A 21,377-nucleotide genomic window follows, 5' to 3' on the forward strand; every position below is an offset into this window, starting at 1 on the left:
AGCCATTTTACATAGTGATTGTATTCACATATCATATTAGCAAATTCATAAAAGGAAACAGAGCACATTGGAAGTTATCTGAAATAAAATCTTATGAGGATTCTAAAATTAACACATACTCTTTTTGGACAGTAAAACCAACAAATGAATATTACAATTGTCCTATGAGAGAAGAAGATACATTGTTTGGTTTGGGATATGGAGAAAACCACTTTCAAATTCTTAGTCGCACATAGATAGGTTGTCCTTATTTATTATATTTTCATGATGCCCATCATCCAAGCATATCGAGTAAGCAGATAGGGCTTTCTCCAATACATTTTATATTCACAACAACCCTATGAGATTATTTAGGCTGAGAGAAAATGAATGGCCCAAGGTCACCCCATGAACTTCACAGTGGAATGAGGTTTGAACTTGGGTCCCCCAGGCCTAGACCAACACTGTAACCATTATACTGCATTAGCCTTGCCTTGTCCTATTTTACAGAGCTGATGTAGGGATAAAGTACTATAGAAATTCCAGATACCTCAGAGCCTTTTCGAGCCACTCAATATTTGAGTTAACAGTTTTGTTAACTCAAGCAACATAACCTGCATTTGACTGATAGCTGCAGATCTGGCTCTTCTGGTATTTTTGGTGAAATAATAACATTCTGTATACTACCAAGTTAGAATGCAAGTTCTAGTAATTTGGAAACAAAAAAAATCCCCCAAAGCTACCCTTTGTCTAAATAAATTTTAATTAATAACCAAATAATAAAATTTAATAATCCTGATTTTTAAGAAAGCATGGCTCACAGGTAGAACAACTCCACAAATTCCCCACAGGAGCTACTTGCAAACATTGTGTTTTAAACATCATAATATGCACACCCTACTTTGCCCACCCTATTCAGATTAATCACTGTATGAAAGCTACCACCACTCCTAGAATCATTCATCATCATTAACACCAAGATACTAAACAAAGAAGTACCATATTGAAATCGTATTGGAATTGCATTGAAGGTAAATTGCACATGTAGTCATACTCTTCACATATAAATACATGCAACAGCATACCTGGGGTCCTTATAAATGAAATATAGTCCACCTAGAGTCAGGGATGGTGGGCAGGTCTTGTTCCCATCACAATACTGTTTGCAGTGTTGCAGTCATAACATATTTATTCAGCCTTTTCAGCATAACATATTTATTTAGCCTTTTCAGATTCTTCCACTTTATTCTTCCACACCAATCCTATGAAGTAGGTTAGGCAAAGGGTGACTGTCCCAAGACCACCCAGTGGGCTTCATGGTCAAGTAGGGATTTGAAATCAGTTCTCTCTAGCCCTAACACAACTTAGCACTTTTGTACACCACACTGGCTCTCAGAAGTACATGACAGCTATTTATTTAAAATGAGATAAGTAGAGATGCTCTTAGGATATAATTAATATGAGAACCATACGTGCCCCCTTCTCCTGGTGATCTCTAATGAATGTGATGTACATCTTTGCACTATATCCCATATTAGAGCTTATTTACTGTCCCACAGAGTTCACTGGGAACCACCTTAGATTTGCATGAACCCATTTTAGTTTATGTATTTCGCTACTCAAACTCCAGGAACTGATTTCTATAGCAATTCATTATATATTTTAGGGTTGTTTCTGTTATAACTGCATTTATATCCTGATCTTCTAGACAGCTCCACTCAGAGCAGTGAACAAAGCCAGTGGTTGTTATTATCCCCACAATACAGCTGGGAGCTGGGGCTGAGAGCAGTGGCTTACTCAAGGCCACCTGAGCTTATGGCAGTATTGGGATTTGAATACAGCCTAACAATTGTGTAGATAATGGGTTCACATTTGAAACCTTAACTTAGAAACCTTAACTGAAGGATGTAGAAGGATGTAGTTTTTCAGGTAGCCTGAAAAACTACAGGCATCTCCCTCTGCAGTTTTTTTTAAAGGCACTCTAATATCTTTCCTAGCTGGTACTTCTTTTGCTGCATCTAACAATGGGAGCTCAGTACTGTCAAGCAGGAGATTCCAATGCAAGTGAAAGTAATGCATTTATTCCACCTATTCCCCAAAAATGTAGTGTGTCATAACTAAGGAACACCTTGCAGATGATACAGTGTTGAACATAAACACTTTAATGCTGTTCTTTATCCATTTGTTTTTAATTATAAACTTTACACCTTTCATCTTAATGATCCAGCTGTGTTGCCTTCCCCACCCCCTTCTGCTAATCATGCTATAATTTTCCAAAGATAGGAATCTCATCTGAAGCCTGTTAGTTCTGCCTGTCGTCACATATGGCTGTATTCTGGCATTCTGTTTTTGCCAACTATTTTAGAAATATGATCATAAACACTACAATCAAAGTCCGAATCAACTGAAGATAGCTGTGTCAAGTTCCACTGAAATGAAAAGAGCTTAAGCTAACCACGATTAAAATGTCCGATTTATTTCAACTTCAGTTGGATCAGAACCATTATGTTACTGAAGGATGCCAATAATCAGTTCAGATTACTCTTTATCCTCTGTTGTTTTAGTTTTAATTTACAGAATCAGTTCCTTTCCCTCTCGCAAGTAATAAGCCAAGATACAAAAGTTTTGGGTTTTTTTCCTCCTTGAAAGAAAACTATGTTGTTACTATCAAGCAATGGAACAGCAGCAGTACCAGTGTTTAAAAGATCATGTAATTAAATAGAATTTGTACAAATAAAGAAAAAACGTAAGCAGATTCTTATTTGAAACAACTGCAAGATAGAAGTTTTGTGCCTGGCTGCATGCACACAGTGTTGAATATTGTACAATTATTGCACTAATAATAACAATTCTCTTCCTGGACTGGCTTGCCCACACAGGAAAGTCCAGTTGTAAATTATTATTATATGCAAAGGCAGCACAATATTCAATGATATATGGAGGTAGCTCAATATTCCTTTCTTAAGTCAATGTCAATCTACTCTGCTTTTTAAAACCAGATTTGTTTATTTATTCTGAGATAATTTTACACTATTAGAATTTCCATATATCTAGTATAATTTCAGCACTGACTACAACAAATGTGGTTACGTTTTTATCTTACTCTTCTAACTGTAACCTTGTTTACATGTTTAGTTCTGTACTTTTTATGGGGGTTTTTTACTCACAAGCAGGGAAAGATCATATGTATGTTGTCACTGTGGAGTACAACTGAGACTTTGAAATTTTCCACTTTACGTTTTCTACTACATGATTGACGGTTCAACAAGATGCCACAAAATTTCATACATTTCAGTCTCAAGTATAGGATCTAAGGAAAAACATAGAACTCTCCAACCAAACCAGGGAAAAGACCATCATTCCAGAATACAAAAACAAGGCCTAATAATAATCACACAATGTGGTCGAAACATTCATGAACACACAAAGCTGCCTTATACTGAATTACGCTATTAGTCTATGAAGGTTAGTATTATCTACTCAGACTAGCAGGAAATGTTCTTTCACACCATCTACTACCTGATTGTTTTAAATGGTAATGCTAAGGAATGAACTGAAGACCTGCCTGCAAAACAGATGCTCTACCTCTGAGGGCCAAACTAGAAGTGACGAATGACACAGGTTGGACACTTGTCAGCTTCCCTCAAGTTTTGATGGGAAAGGTAGGCAGCTTGGCGGAATGTTGGACAAGTGACAGTTGAAAAGTCAACTGAACAGCAGTCGTAGAGCCAAGCTGCAAGACCAGGATGCCTACATTTCCCATCAAAACTTGAGGGAAGCTGATAAGTGTCCAACCTGTGTCATTCATCACTTGTAGCTTGGCCCTGTGCCATGGCTCCACTTCAGCTTTTTTGCTTCTTCCAACCTATGTAGGAAAATGCCACTGTACCATAGGTCATTTTGTTCAGCTCTATGCTTCATGACAAGCAACAAACTCTTCAGCCACATGTCTTCCTCAATCCTGCTATTTGAGAACATCTTACTGGATATCCCATGCTCTTTAACCTCACATATAGTACCACTGTTCTATACCTTCATTTTAGCTTCCTTATTCTTCATAACTTTCTGGATTTAGAAATGATTAGCCATGGAAGTGGTATCCTATGTTTCTGTTAAGTAACAACTTTGCTTTAATTTCCCTAACTGCATTATAAGAACTAACAGTGCCATCCTAAGCAGAATCACACTGTTCTAAGTCCACTGAAGTCAATGAGCTTTGAAGGATGCAACTCCACTTAGGATGCCATTGTTATTTTCACTGATTTGAATGGAACTCACTACAGTCATTTAAAAAAAAAGCAACTCCATGTACCTGCAAGTATGCTAAAGTTCTGGTCTGTGTATAAACTGACTGGAATAGAAAGAAAATTACCACCCCCCAAAAAGCAGCACTGGTAATTAACAATCTTACGGCCAATAAAACTTGTACTTCCAAGTGCAAATGCATTAACAGATAGATCTAAATTTAATTATAAGTGCAGCACCATGGACAGTGGCACACTGGCTAAGTATATTAGAGAGGGCTCCCCCTCCTTTTCTTTTGAAGTTTCCTGCATTTTTCTACCTATATATTTAAACTATTCAGGCTATAGTTTTGATTCTTATTACAAATCTTAGCTAATTTAAAGAATTATGTTATTACAAATATTGTGCCTTCCCTTCTAGATTCATAACTATTCAATAGTAGCTGAAAAACCACTAATATTTAAATATATCTTAAATATATAAAATAAGTCCTGCTGATGAAAATAGCAGCATAAATTCTGACTATGGCAGTAATCTAAAAAGATAACCAGTGATATCTGCAGCCAGAGAAGAACTATATATACAACTACAGGTTTGGTTTTTGATTTGATGCAGCAGTTTCCAATGTTTGACAGGTGGCATGGTACAGTGATTAGTGTGTCAGTAGGGAACATCTGAGAGATCCACGCTTGAATTGCCACTCTGACATGAAAGTTTCTTGAGTGGTCATCATGACTCAATCATTCTCTCTCAGCCTAGCCTATATCAAGAGATTGTTCCTGTGATGTGGAACAAATGGTGTGAACCACCTATGGGCCTCATTGGGGAGAAAATCAAAATTTTTGCCTCACATGCCTTGATCTTTGAAACCCTGCCTCCAGAAGTGAGGCAGGTGGTGACCAGAAGCAGGGCCTTTTCACTAGTGGCACCTTACTTATCAAATGACCTTTCCTTTGAAGTTCACCTGTTGCCTATGTTGTTCTCTTTTAGGCACCAGATTAAAACATTTCTATTTATTTAGGCTTTTAACACCATATTTATATTATGTTTTTAATCTGAAGACTGTCAATGGTCTCTGCTTTTATGATCTGCCATTTTTAAAAAATAATTTGTATTTTTAATGCTGGATTTTTTTTAAAAAAAATAATGTTTTATGTTTTTATTTTATCCTGTAATCTCCCTTGGGCAGATTTGCTGGATATTAAGCATACAAATATTTATAAAATAAATAAATAATATACATTTCAAAACTAATAAATAACCAAAGCAGAACACTTCTTTTAAATCCTAATCGCTGTTTCTCTCTTTGCAGTGGGTGCAAACAATGCTTTGTGTGCACAGATTCTTTCCAATTGGAGCATATAATTTATTTCAAACTCAGAACAAGTCTTGCATCTGAGATGAAATTACCTCTAGAAATCAAACCAATTGGTTTAATGAAGAAATTAAACCATTTAAATTCACCATACATTTTGTCTAAAATGAAAGGGTTTAATCCCAGTATATATCCAAAATGCCATGCTGATTCATTTGAAGGGGAAAAGATGGAGAGATGAATATAGAAAATATTTTTTGGAAATTATTAATACTTTGTCTATAATTACATATTATAATTCACAAAACTACCTGAAATATCTGAAAGCAGCCACATCATATCATAAATACTATCTATATTCCATATAGATATATAGATATATCACACTTCCATAAAGAATAGCAGGCAGTATTTGGCCCTTTGAAAACGGCAGCATAACCATGAGTTCTATCATGTAGAGCATTTGTATTGTGCCATTCCTCCAAGGAGCTCAAAGAGAATATATGGTTCTCCTCTATTTTATCTTCACAACAGCCACCTTTTGAGATATGAGTGATATAGGTCACCCAATGTGCTTCCTGGCACAGTGGGGATTTTGCCACGTCTCCATATCACCCAGATCATAGTGCAATGCTCAAACCACTATAATACACTGGTTCAGATATCTTTCCTAAATACCATGGACTGAACCAATATTCAGTCCTAGTCAATCTGTTTGGTGTAGTGGTTAAGAGCGGCAGGACTCTAATCTGGAGAACCAAGTTTGATTCCCCACTTCTCCACTTGTAACCGGCTAGGTGACCTTGGGTCAGTCACAGCTCTCCAGAGCTCTCTCAGCCCTAACCACCTCACCAGGTGATTGTTGTGGGGATAATAACAACATATTTTGTAAACCACTCTGAGTGGGTGTTAAGGTGTCCTGAAGGGCAGTATATAAATTGAATGTTATTATATTACATTATTATTCCCCAAGATTTTACAATTTCCTCTAACAATGTATTAGCTGCGGGCAGGCAGAGCAACTCATGAGTAAAAGTAAACTACCTGTATAAATTATAAATTATTATCAATATTTTACTGTAGGAATTATCAATTTCCTTGTTAAACAGCTGATAGGGAAGATTTTAGCTTTCATAAAAGGACTCTTAACAGTGCCATCCTAAGCAGAGTTATATTTTTCTAAGTTAAGTCAAGTTTGCTTAGAATGGCACTGCTGGTTCAATATAAGGCATTTAGGACTATGACATTAGGCAAATTAAAGCAAAACTGCAGCATAACAGAACTATCCAAAACTGAGTAACAGAAGTAAAGAAAAACTGCTGCATAACAGGGAATAGCTTGCATGCTTTACTAAGAGGATTCGAACAGTATAAGCACTCAACTAGAATGCAGCCACATTTATTCATTCCCAACTTTCGCTATATAAACTTCTCAAGTAATGTTACAAAAAAAATGTAAAGCACATATCAGCAAAATATCAAATATCAATTAGAAATGAAACTGTCTAATATAATAATTTTAACTCATTTCAAATCAGCAGCATATAATAAAAGGATCTTATATTGCTGAAGAAAGAATAGACAATATTTAAAACAAAGCTATTGCTATAAATCTATATATCTCAGTGAGATAAATGAAATAGTAAAGATGAAAGCAGAAGGAACACCAAATCAGCAAAAACTCCTGGAAGGAGAAAGGGTTTAGTCTAGCACCTAAAAATAGACTTGGCATCAGGAAATCATTGTGGAGAGCTAAATCCAAGGTCAAGAAGTCACACTGAGAAGGTCCTCTCTTTCACTGCCACCCACCTGATCTCTGATAGAAGATCTCAAAGGCCTCTGCAGAAGATCTCAATGGACAGGAACCTTCATATGGGACTAAGCCATACCCTGATCCTAAACCAGGTAAGGAGCTAAAGACAAGAACCTGGATTTGGAACTGTGCCCAAAAATGAATTACCAGCCAGTGTAGTTCTTTTAGAATTAGCAAGATATGTCCTCTGTTATTTACATCACTATACAAACCAACTTTTGGTCACAAAACTAACTGCAATATCCAAACAATCTTCCAAAATAATCCCGCACAGAAAACATTAGCACAAAGCTCTGAATTCAGCCCACATAACTGTGGACAAATCTCACTTTTTGATGAAATGCCTCAGCTAGTACACAAACTACATATTGTTTAAGTTTCTAAGTGCTGAGGTGAGCTTTCATCTGTAACATCGAATAGCACCCCTTATCTATGAACTTGCTCCATCAGTGGGAGTGCAACCTGACACAATACAGGCTGGCTTTTTAATCCCCAATAGGTTGTATTATCAATCAAGAGTCCCTCCGGTCTGTCTGGATGAAGCTGCATGGTATTGGACCACATTCAGCTTGTTATTGCTTCCAAATGTTTGTTCAGAAAGTTCACTCACACCCGATTCTTTTAAAAAGGAGAAGCAGAACTGTTATCAGCATTCTGACAACAACTCACTCCAAACTTCTGGAAAATCAATATTAAATCATGGCCTTCATGTAAATTATAAACAGTGTGGGTGAGGATATCCACTTTCATGGGGCTGAGCAGGTGTGCTTCAACACCAAGTACCAGCCAGCTAGGACCAGACCCCTAAATTTCTTCAGTATTACCATCAGAATTCAATTAACTATTTCCTCTCCTCAGGTGAAGTGTGTTGCTTTTCCCAAAGATTGTACTAAACAAACATGAAGCAAAATGCTACATATTAATCAAGCAGCAATGGCTTTTCCTCAAATAATACAAAAGCTTTCTAGGCAAAGTAGGTGTTTTCTATGTGAGCAAAAACTACAAATATGAAAGTATTTAACATAATGTTTCTAGCAAAAGAATGTGATGTAAAAACACACCACAGGTCTTTAATATTATAATCAGAATGCAGGACAGGTGGCTGTTTTATACTGGATTTTCAGTTTAAAAAAGAATTCCAAGACAAAAATCTATAAATAATCAGGGTCAGAGTTTTAGCCCTTTCATTTATCATGCTTTTATCAGAACAAAATAAAATATTCATGTAATAGCATCTTAAGTGGGACCCCTTTTATTTGAAATGCAAAGGTTCAGAAAAAAAATACTGACACTAAATGATTGTAGAGTTTAAAAAATGCCAACGCATATCAAAGCCTTGCCTGATTATGGATGGGAAAGTAGGAAAAATGCAAGTTGTGCATTTTCTGGAAATATAATTAACTGAATTATAAAGTGATATGGGTTTATCAGAGATAATGTTAACCTAGAAATAAACAATTAGGGCTCTGTCATGCTTTTTGATTCTGAGAGGGATAAAATTCTCCACGAAAATACATATGAACCAATGAAAGGCACCCTGAACTTCCAGAGGGAGAAACAGAATCCTATCACAGCACTGGACTCAACTGAGTTTCTTTATATCTTTGGCTCTCAACTTCAATCCTATATCTGAAAAAATGAGGATGTGAAAGACCCAGACCATAAAACTGTTACAAAGGCGAAGATAACCAGAAACATAAATCTTGCTGCACTATAATTTACTAAATAAGTGCTTCATAAGATGAAACCTATTTTAACTTTTGAATTTTTCACTTTAAGCTGTCAACTAGGGTTGCTAACTCCAAGTTGAGAAATTCCTGGAAATTTGGAGGTGGGGGGGTGGAACCTGGAGACGAAGAGAATGGGCCTCTGTGGGTGGGGCACCCTCCAGAGCAGCCATGTTCTGCAGGGGAACTGAGGTAGTTTGTAATCTGGAGATCAGTTGTGATACCAGGAGATCACCAGGCCCCACCCAGAGGTTGGCAACATGCTTTTTCCGGCAAAACTGAATGGCTGGGAAGCCATCCTATGTTTTAATGATCTAGCTAATAAAAGTGTTGATCAAAATAGAAGAATCAAAATGTAACAATAGAAAAGCCAAAGATTTGGCTGCTTGGTTCAGATCAGTACGTGAAATCCACATGTACAATCCTGTACCAACTGTCTCTTTGGCTTCCTAACCCATGTTTAATCTCTTTATGTATGTTTTAAGCCACCTTGAGGACCCTTGTGAGGGCAGAAAGGCTGGATAGAAATTTTGTGAAATAAAACAAATAATAACCCTAGCCCCGACACACAATCCAGTTGCCTGCAAACCTCCTTTGTTGGCTACCCTTTCTTGATCCATGAGAAACAATTATGCCCTCAAAGTCCCACCAACCAGCCTCGTTTCCTAAATCACTGCTTCTACTCAGAGCTTTTCCTCCTCCATTCATTTTCTCAGGGAAGGAAAATACCCCTCCAGAAGAGAAGCATCGAAAACTATCAACCGCACCTTGGTTTTACAGTAACTTGGAAACATGAAGACTGATACAGTTCTTCATCTCATGTAATTGAGATAATTTGCCCAAAAACGAACAACAGCAGAAAGTGAATACAAAAACTGAGGATACCAAACATCCTTAGTACTACTGAAGGGCCTAAGATGGGGTGCTGTAGCTGAATATAAACTGCTTATTTCTGGATAGGAATATTACGCAACCTGGGTTTTCATTCTGCCCTCACTCAATGGTTTATTTGATCCTGGTGTTTATTCACCATTCACCAGATTTCACCAATATTTCTCTCATTAAAGGCTGTTTGACTTTGGTGGTCAAATTCTTAAAATGTAAAGGTTTTTTTCAAGCGTTGGTGGACTCAAGGATACTCTCAAAATAGGGTTGCCCTTACACCAGGTATCTTTGCTTCCCACCACTGCACTTTCGAATGGTAGAAGGATTTTTTTTAAGTTAGTGCATGCAATGTGGTGTCACTTCCAGGGAAACCCCGGGAAACCCAAAAATGACATTATGTCACTCAAGGAATCTCTATGGTTTTACTAGAGATTCACTCCCATTTTCCCAAAAATGATGTCATATTATGTGTGACAATGGCAAACTCCATATCCCCACCTCCCCATCTTCCACTGGGTGCCAACTATTAGCTAGTAACCCTGTCTCACAATGAATACAACAGGATCGTGCCTTGTTCTTCTTTCAGACATCGGGATCTAATTCAAAAGGTCATTTTAGGAAATGATACATAAATAAGTCATGGATGCTCTGAGGAACAAAAAATATATGTCTTATTTGAGATATTACTAATGATGTATACTTTTAGACACAGTGCTTCTCAAATTTCATCTCTCCTTCCCCTGTTCTTTCCCCACTGATGTGGATAAAGAATAGATTTATGATATCCAAGCAGGAACAGTATGTGCAATCACAATCAAAGATATGAGAAGGCTTTATGGAAAAGTAACGACCTAGATCACAGTGCATTGTCATTGGCCTGAAAGCACTTTATAGTTGTGAAAGAAGGGAGGTACAAAAATGAGTAAATGAACTGAAGGCTCAGTAAAGATTCTGATGGATGTTAGACACTAGTTGTCTTGGGAGAAAAAGATGGTTTTAAGCAAAGTGTAGAAGGAAGATAACACAGAATACTTATTATGAGTGCCCCACTATGATCTCAGTACAGAACACTTTTTTTATCATAGGTGATACAAATCCGAGATGTTTGGGGTCAATCAATTTGCTAAAATACTAGAACTCATGGGCACCCAATGAATTGATGGGACTTTGATCTATACAAACTAAAGAAAGGACCTCCTTGCACAAACATATAATTATTATGACAAGGCATAATAATGATCATTTACATAGGTGGCTCTAAAATTGCCTTGGACAAATTATAAGATCACCCATCAATGGTCATTAGCCACAATGGCTAACTGAAAATTCCGAGTTCAGAAGTAGCTTCCCAGTTCTGAATACCAGGTGAAGAGGGGGGCTAGGGGCCTTTCTACTATTCTTCAAAATTATGGCCATTTTCACACACCTAAACCCACTGGAAAATCACACAAAACTCAGGGCACAAAAGTGTCTTCATAGCGCAATTTCCCATTTAATGGCACAATATCTGGCATCATCACGCCATTAAACAAGAAATCGTGCTATGAAGACGCCGTCGTGCCACGAGTTTTGCATGATTTTCTGAAGGCGTTTACAGTCATGTGAAAACAGCCTATTTGTCCAAGTTACTTCAGCCTCTGCGCATTTATTGAACAAAAATATGAAAATCACCTTGCTAAATCAGATCAAAGTGTATCTAGTCGAGTATTCTGACAGAGATTCAGGACAAAAAAATAAAAATAAAAACACACTTTTGACAATTATAAAAGCTAAACTTGAAACTGGATCTTATCTGTTATAGATCTACATCCAGTGGATTCCGGCTACTGATTTGAATAGGTTAGTATTGAATTCAGTGAGTTGTAGACTGCACCAATGGTGCCATAAAATCAGCACGTAGATTATCTAGTTTTATTTTACTTTGTCATATGTTGATTACTGGCTTAGAAAGACTAGACTGGGAGCAATTGAGATGCCAAACTCATCCTTTCAGGAGACGAATATTCTTATCATTATTCAATCCAAAGCAAATAAATTAAGGAACATTAGAGTTGCATGGTTAAGCAGGCAAACAAAATATGGAAATTCCCATATTATGGTTGCATGCACATCTTTAACTCTGCTCGCCTGTGTGCATGTATTTCCATACAGACTTTAATTACAGTATTTCTCAAATAATATAACAGCACAAGATATTTCTTCTGCAGCCCCAAAACCACATGCACTGAATCTTAGAGCTCTGTTCACTATTATTTGTATGCCAAACAATCCCCACTGAAATACGAAAAGCACAAAGTAATCCATTTTCACCCAGCATACTCAACTGCAATAACAAACATTTGCAGTTAGTCTGCTTGCAAGTCACCTACTTGTTACCTACTATTGACAATGATCTATATGTGTGACAGGCCAAATGAGCTAAGCAATTAAATGCTTTATTACCTATCCAAAATGAAGCCCATTTTCACAGCAATGCACCCAACCTAACCACATTTTTTGCCACTGTGACTGCAAGACTCATCAAGAAGCAGCTGTGGCTGTATTAGAGAAGGTTTGGCACACAGAAACGTGATGCTACACAACCCTCCACGCAACTGCACTTCTGAAGTACACTGGAACATCTTTGCAACACCAATCTTTGCAACACTCATGGTTTTCATTCCCAAACAATATATTCAAGACTGCAGATCACTGTCTGGAATATAGCAACAATCTTCTAAACACAGATCCAGTGAAAGAAAGGGGGGAAATTTAGTGTTGTGCATGACAATGCTTAAGTCAATTGCACAAAACATGGCAGTGACAAGAGTTTGGAACTTCAATCCTCATTTATAAGAGTTTTTTTCAGGCCACAATGTTTGCTGTAAAGGTGTGTTGTCTAAACTGCTGTACAATAATTAGTATTGTTTTTGTATGATGAGAAAACAATGCAAGCATTAGTTTTAAAAAGCCACAACAATTTAAAATTGTAGAGCAGTTGTAAAAAATACATTTCATTGATTTCCAAATGAATGTTCAGCTCCCATAGGGACACTACAATGGCCTTATACGTATATTATAAATATACCATACAGGACACCAGAGGCAAGCAAAAAGAGGATTCTGATCCTAGGCCAAGATCTGATGGTGAAATGTGAACAAAATCTGTCATCTTTACCTTGGAAGTACCATTATCTTTGAGATGTCTTCTGCCTAACACAATCATCAGAAACAAGACATGTAAGAGGCTTACTTGCCATCTCCCACTGCCTAAATGCCAGACATACCTTCCAAAAATGTTACTTACATGGTTACTAACCATGACATCAGAGTCACTTACACAGGCAAAAGTGTGGGTGCACACAAGGAGGTGTCAGCAACAACAGCATTCAAGGTGTTTCTAATAGGAGGCTTGTATAAATTAATGGAATTTACTTCTAACATCTTGCTCCAGATACCACAAGAATGCTTTACATCAGACACATATCTGTGTCATGTGAAGTATGATCAGATTTCTTACCTTGCCTACGTAGAGAGGATCAGTCCCCATATATTCCTCCAGTACAAAGAATTGATTCCACACCCAGCTGCGCTTTGTTCGTGACCTCCCAGACTGGAAGTAGGGCTTTGACCTGGATCTTGAGAGTTCGGTTAGATTCATCCCAGAAAGACAGAGGAAAAGAGCTATTATCTGCAAAAAATGGCAGAACTCCACTTTGCCCAACTTCATGTTTTTCTTCTCCCTGTGTAAGGAAAAAATATATATATATAAAAACCTTGACAAGAGAGTGGGCACGGTTCCAGTTGGCTTAGAAGCTGTAGCCTCCAGCAGGGTGTCAGCTGGGAGTCCAGAGATAATAATTTGTGGAGTGTTCGATTAAAAAAGGTCTCCACTGCTGAATAGCCTTCACAAGAGAAATGGTATAATAGGTACCTATAAGGAGGAACAGACAAGAATTGTTGTGAGAATTATTTCTTGTTAAATTACATTTCTTTCAGGTTTCATTTGCTGTGACTTGCACTTCACTAAACTTTTCATTTCATCCATCGCATGAAAGCAAGAAGTAATACTTTGACATTTGGAGTGCTTTTCTTTGATTATGTTACTACCACTGATTGATGTGTGTGTGCAAAATTCCATTTATTATTACTAGCAAGAGCTTATAAGTATGATGCTTTGTATTTATATTCTCTCATAAAAGGAATAGCCTATATTGTCTCCTTGGCAATATGAGCTGTGAATGTGTAAATAACACATTGCATGTGCAATGGCCTGTATCATCCAGCAGCAAAAGGCTCATCTTCTCTGACGTCAGAGGAGGCCTTTGTAGGCAGAAGTACCAAGAGCCTTCTGCATGCCACTAGTCACAAGTAGCTTAAGTCATGTTATATTTACAAATGAAGGCCCCTGAGCTAGTAAAGTATCTCTTCCATAGGATATAGAACAACAATTCTTGGAATCCAGGCTGTAGAAGTAGGTTGTCGATCACAAATGTACTGAAGGGGGAAAGGGGATGAAGGACTACCTCCAGGGTCTCAATTAATATCTCCGGTTCTTCAAATTAAAATATCTCAAGCATAGCTAGGAAATGACTTTGCCCAACTCTTGCTAACCTTGGTCAGACATGCTAGGTTATATGCAGTGTAATCCTAAACTAGTTGCACTCTACTAAACTCACTGAAATAAATGGCTTTATAAGGGTGTGAGTCCATTCAGGATTGCAATAGTAGATCAGTGTGAAACAATATTAAGCAGTTTCTTTATCTATTTAGTTTCTCAATATATTACCAATCCAGAAGAAAAATAAAGTGGCATTCTTAATAGCACAAGATGGCAACAGAATTACTTAAAGCCTCAGTCCATTATCCCCTATTCCCTTCCAAAAGGAGCCTTTTTGAAAGACTAGTTCTTGCCTGCTAGCATACACTTTTTAAGTGCATCATTAAGGATCCCATTCCCCTAGGCATGGTGAATGGGCCCAGAAGCCCTGCAGCATGCTCCCGCATGCTTTGGAGGACTTCCTCATCATGCCGTGAATTATGTCATTCCTGGCACAACAAGGAAGTGTGTGAGAACTGCACACATGCATGAAGGTAAATTCTCCCGGTGCATGCCCCCACAACTTCCATCCCCTACTTTCAAGCCCTTCAGGCCTGGCAACTCTATACTAAGAGCCGCACTAGCACAACAGTATCTCAAAACATGATGCTACAGCAGTGTTACCATGATAGTATGCCAATGTCACAGGGAGATGGGCTGGCAGATGTATTTAGAATGTTGGGGCTATGCTGATGGTTTCAGTGCAACTGGAACTGCAGTTCTAAGCATCCTTTCCAAGAAGTAAGCCCTGTCAAATCACTGGATCTTACTTCCGAGTTACAAGGTTTAGGATCAGGTGGTTTTTCATCTATTAGTGATGAGTTGATTTTTGAATGCGTTCTTAAACGGAGTGGACTTGGGCCAAAGTGACTTGGGTTAAAATCTGCACTTAGTCGTGAACAGCTTTAAAGTCTTAACCTGGTATCCCCTACTCATTATTTCTCAACCTAAGCTAAAATGGGATGGGGTGTAGATATACAAAGTACGGAGCCCTTGGAAGGGAAGGGAGGATACAAATATGATACATTTATTATATCTTGCAACAATTCTATTAACTTTAGCAAAAAGATAATACCTGACAAATATTCATATAATCTGTAAATGGACTGTAAATTAGAAACAACAACTCAAATATATTGAAATCTAAATTACTGCTGGTCTTATTTAAAAGACCCTTCATTTTTGTCCTTAACTCAAAGCAGGCATCATCTTTGTTCATCTCTCTTGATTTATTTTCTATACTTCCTTTGCATATTCCACTTATAACCAATGTGCTCTATCAGGATTAAGGATTAGAGATGGGCACAAACAGAAAAAAAAACCAAACATGATGTTCGTTGTTCGTTGCCATCCACGAACAGGGACTCACAAACATTTACGAGTATGACCTGTTCACGAACATGTTTGTGGTTGGATGTTCATGTGGGCCAGCAGGCTCTCCTTCAGCCATCATCCAAGTTTGGTCAAGATCCCTACTGCACTACTCCCAGAAACCTGACCTGAGCAGGCACCAGGAAAGGTTCCAATAATAAATAATAGTTTGGCCCCAGAGCCTGGCAGCAGCCCTGGAACTTGAAGGGGTAGATCCCTACCGTACCACTCCCAGAAACCCTACCTGAGCAGGCAGCAGGAAAGGTACAATAGTAAATAATAGCTTGGCCCCAGAGCCTGGCAGCAGCCCTGGAACCTGAAGGCATAGATCCCTATCCCACTACACACAAATAAAATTCAAGCTCCAATGCACTCTCCCTGTCTCTTTAGCAAAATGCCAACAACAGCTGTCTCTCGCTCTCCACTGTGTGCAAAGACTGAAAGCTACAGCTGAGAGCCCTCCTCCTCCCCTCTGATCTTTGTTCTCTTGTAACAAATTTGGAGCTCCACACTTGGAAGGAAGACCTGCCTATCAAGCTAAACTGGGCTTAGATTGGGGTTTCCAGGGCAACAGCAGAAGTTCAGACAATCCCTGCCTACGTTGCCAAGGGAATTGATTGCAGGTGCCAGACTGTCTGGCTTGACAAACAGCAACAAACGAGGCTTGCAACGACCACCTGTTCATTTAGAATGGGGCCTCATGAACAGCTTGGTTCTCGAACAGCAAATTGGGCTGTTTGTGGCTTTTTTTTTTGTTCTTATTGCTGTTCGTGCCCACCTCTATTAAGGATCTATGCAACTAAACATTGGGATTTACCCAAACACAGAAAGATGTGTTAGCCTAAACTTCATGTACCCCATTTCAAAGTGAATTTGTAAACGGATCGACCTATTTTCCCATGCTTTCAAAAGGCATATGATGTATCTTCTACAGCACATTAAACTCCTGCCTGTGCATCTTCCCAAAGGTCACAAAAATAATTTTATTTTAAAAGTTTAGCTGGCATAAACCTGAATGATTAGGGAGCAAAAGCCAAATGAGACTTATATTGCAACTTCTCCTTTCTGTCTCTGATAGGGGATCCTTTTATTTCAAGTGTTGGTAGACCTTCTTAAGAACATAGGAAAATGGCTCACAAGGGTCAAGTTTGGGGACAGAAAGTAGTCTTAAGCCATGATAATATGCTCTGCAATTGAACATGAAGAGCTTTTTAAAAATGTGATTATATATTGCAGTTTGGGGATTCCTCATCACCTCTGAATAATGTATTTTTGAGTATCAAGCAAAGCTCAGAAGACAAAGCCTTTGGTATTAAAGTGTAACTTACAACATGCATAGCATATGATTGTTTTAACTCTATGTAAACATTCTTTCCTCTCATGGAAAGGATTCTTCCTCTTTGTCAGAGGAAAATGTCAAGACAATTTAGAAAAAGCAGTCAAGACAATTTAGAAAAAGTGTCAAATGCTAAGAAAGAAATGAAAGGGAAATTAAAGCAGACTCCAGGTCACATAAACAATGGTGGGGAAAAGAACACCTATATTTTAGGAAGCCTCAAATGAAACAAGAATCTGTCTTTGTCAACTTCCATGTTGCTCTGTCTCTAAACCCATGATATACCTTAGAAGATAAATGAATTTACCTCATGTTTTTAATAACTATCATCAACCTTAAAAGCACGCTTATGCTAATAACCACTGGCTCTGTGCACAGTACTTTCAGTGATGCAGTTAGTATGCAATTCCAAAATGTACCCAGAAGGCAAAACCATAATGCAAATAAAAGCATTTCTGATTACAAAAGCCATTTAATGCCTTTTTATAGTAAGCCTTTCTGAGGTACTTCCTTGTACCAGAAAGGTCTTTATTTAAATATAAATAAACCTTCAATGTTAACTAAGCAGCAGCAATTTCAGAGTCAAGTTCCCTCCCTAAAACACCAATACCTTACTCTCTTGCAGCACAGAAGAAAATATTTTCTATGAATGACCTGTTACCTCTAAAATACCACATGGCTTCAAGATACACTAGACAACACGTCAAGTAGCAAGATTCTGTGTCCAGGTCTACAAGCAACGTAAATCTCATAAGGCAGATTGAATGTATTTTAACCTTTTCAACAACTAATGTACGATGGTTTTATTTTTTTACTCTTATATTTATTCATTGTTCTTCCCCTGTATCCAGTCTCAACTGTTTTTAAACTGATTTGCAAATGGTTTTATATGTACTGGTCGCAGACTGTAATAATATACTTGACTTGACTACACTAGGTCAATTTCTTGTAGTTTCTATAATGAAACATTAGTTACGTTCAACCAATTAGTCATTACAAATATGCATATGCATGCTTTTTAGTTTCCTTTCTTTTAAAAAATCTTTTATACTAATTTTTATACAGTCAAGCATATATAATAATCATAACAAAAGCTCACTGCGAAAACGAGATTCTGGATTATGCTACTGATCTGAAAACTTCAGCAGTCACTGATGTATTTGAGCCTAACCGCTAACGTCGCAGTCACTATCTGATAAGTCACAATAGATCAACACCTCATCACTTCAGACAATTATTCAACAACAGCATAAAGCTGGGAGTTATTAAAGCTACTGTGGATTGCTTATACCCTGGGCCTATCATTTGTGGTAGCTATCTTTTAAGCAGAAGGCTCAACCAGAAAGTTTTAATTAAAACACAGCATTAAATACAACTATTCAACACATAAGAAGTTCTGCTAGGTGGAACTCTGATTGACGATGGTTTGTCCATTCAGACATCCTCCCAAATCATGTTTAATAAGTATGTGCACAGAAATTTTATTCAAGTTCAGATTTTTGAAAAAAATATTACAATAAGATGTTCAGATTAGTTAATCAACTTAACAGTTGTTCACATTGGTTTCAAAGGTAATCACATTTCCATATGTAACATTATCCTTCATCAAACTGAGATGACATCATCAAGGATCATACTCTTATACCAAGCACCTTCCAAAATTTCAGAACATTGGAAAAAAGCATTCCCATTCTGGACACAATGAAATGCAGAATGCATTTCTGGCTCTAACTTTCCCCCCCTCCCTCTTCCGTTTAATTGCAGCCCTCACTCAAGGGATCCTACCTGCCAAACTGCAGACAAATGGACTCAGTTTTTTAGGCCATTAAATTTTGCCCTTGAGGCTCATGAGGCATGCTGTTAAGTTTTTCCTCTATCCTTTCAGGCAGCTACACACCTGACTGAGGGAAGGCTGTAGGCCTTCGTAAAAACAGAAAGGGCACTATGCATTATGAATATGCCCATGTGCTCCATTTCTGTAAAGAATATCACACCAATTCCCTCCCCTACTTTTCCCTTGTGCATAATCAGGCATGCTTTTAGATAAGGAAGATTCTCAGATGCTGAGCTGTGGCAGGGAGGTTCTCACATGAACAGAACTGATGTGACCAGAAATGTTGTGCCTCTTTCCTGGTCCTATGTAGATTTTTTCTTTCCATCCTGTAAGAGGAATGAGGCATTAGCCTCCACTTCGTAAAGGAGGAAAGCTGCTACTGACAGGGAGGGGTATAACAGAGCAGGAGGATTGGTTTCTGGTCCTTTGGCTGACACAGAAAGCAGCTTAGCAACTCCTCTTATCTTTCAGAATGTACAAACAAATCTTTTGCCTCTTTGTCTGAGTAATAGAAAGTGGCTGACGAGTGGGAATTGGACAAGCTAAAACTGCTGCATCTAGCATCTACTTTCTTCCAGTAGGTAGAAACAAGGCACTTGCTGGCTCTTCAAATCAGGTAGACACCTAATAGCTAGATCTTATTGTACAAAATGAAATTCTTTCTAGGGTTAGCTCTAGTGGAAAGGAATGTCACATGACTTCACTTGTATTTGCACCCAGAAGTGATACCATAATATTCTAGGAATTCACAGATGTCTATTGTGAAAAACAGAAATTTGGAAAATTCCTAGAGAGTTGTAATGTCAGTTGTGACTTGTGAGTAGAGATTGGCACGAACAGAAAAAAAAACACAAACATGATGTTCATTGTTCATTGTCATCCATGAACAGGGACTCACGAACAACCACGAACATGGCCCTGTTCACGAACGTGTTTGTGGTTGGCTGTTCATGGGGGGCAGCAGGCTCTCTGCCAGCCATCATCCAAGTCAAGATCCCTATTGCACTGCTCCCAGAAACCTGATCTGAGTAGGCAGCAGGAAAGGTACCAATAATAAATAATAGCTTGGCCCAGAGCCTGGCAGCAGCCCTGGAACTTGAAGGGGTAGATCCCTATCCCACCACACACAAAGAAAATTCAAGCTCCAATGCACTCTCTCTATCAAAATGCCAACAGCAACTCTCTCCCTCTCCACTGTCTGCAAACTAAGCCAGACCTGGGAGCCCCCCTCTCCCCTGCTCTTTGCTCCCTTGTAACACATGTGGAGCACACTTGAAAGGAAGACCTGTCTATCAAGCTAAACTGGGCTTAGATTGGGGTTTCCAGGACAACAGCAGGAGGTCAGACAGAGTTCAGACAATCCCTGCCTAAGTTGCCAAGGGAATTGATTGCAGGTGCCAGGCTGTCTGGCTTGACGAACAGCAATGAACAGCAACGAACGAGGCTTGCAACGACCACCTGTTGGTTTAGAATGGGGCCTCATGAACAGCTTGTTCGCAAACAGCAAATTGGGCTGTTCGTGGCTTTTTTTTTCCGTATTGCTGTTCGTGCCCATCTTCACTTGTGAGTACAACCAGAAGTGACATCGCAACATTGATTCCCATGTCCCCACTTCCATTCCCACTGGAACAAACAGTAGTGGTGGAGGCAGTGTCTGGGAGACTGCTGACCATGGTGAACAATCTAATAAACCTAATTCCTCCCCAAACCATTGAGCCATGCTGCGTGCAAAAACACTAATCAGGGAATCCTTTAATAGCACAAACCTAGGCTTGGCTGGAGGGTATCGCTTTCAGATCATTCTCTATTCTTGCTGTTGCACCCTTCCTGTCACACTAGTGAAATATCAATTTAAAGAGGTTATTGAAAAATGGAAAGTAAAAACAATTACCATAGCGACATAATTTGGCTATTCTGTTCAGGTCCAAAACTTTGATGTGGATTAGTTGACCTTCAAAGTTAACGAACAGGCCATACTCAGGTCAGACTGGATTTTGGCTTGCTGACTGATCACAAATTATGAATCCAGACATCAAAGTAAACTAGTTAAGTTTCCTTAACCATGGGCAGCACAATGTCTAAATTGAGTTTATGAATGTGATCAGGTTCGGCTGTTATTCCAGCCATACAGCTCCAGTTTAGCTGCAGTAGCCATCTGATACTGATAAACTGTCGATTTATTTCAGTGAGGAAACAGATTGTTATTTAACAGAGTTAAAAATACTATCTCAATTTTCATAAGAAATGCCAGTAAAACATTTGCAATATGTTAGGACCTTTTTCTGAATCACTTT

At 38.3% G+C, this 21,377-nt stretch overlaps 1 protein-coding gene across 2 annotated transcripts in view; it reads right to left on the bottom strand.

Annotated features, from left to right (window-relative positions):
• CDH7 (cadherin 7) overlaps nucleotides 1-21,377 on the bottom strand; it is a 154,099-nt gene that overhangs the window by 124,795 nt on the left and 7,927 nt on the right. For both annotated transcript variants that reach the window (XM_054985146.1, XM_054985144.1), the window contains exon 2: nucleotides 13,463-13,685. In XM_054985146.1, coding sequence (XP_054841121.1) covers nucleotides 13,463-13,672 — 210 coding nt within the window. In that variant the 5' untranslated portion in view covers nucleotides 13,673-13,685. The remainder of the gene's footprint in view (nucleotides 1-13,462; nucleotides 13,686-21,377) is intronic.

This window comes from Eublepharis macularius, chromosome 7, assembly GCF_028583425.1.
Source record: "Eublepharis macularius isolate TG4126 chromosome 7, MPM_Emac_v1.0, whole genome shotgun sequence".
NCBI classification, from domain to species: domain Eukaryota; kingdom Metazoa; phylum Chordata; class Lepidosauria; order Squamata; family Eublepharidae; genus Eublepharis; species Eublepharis macularius.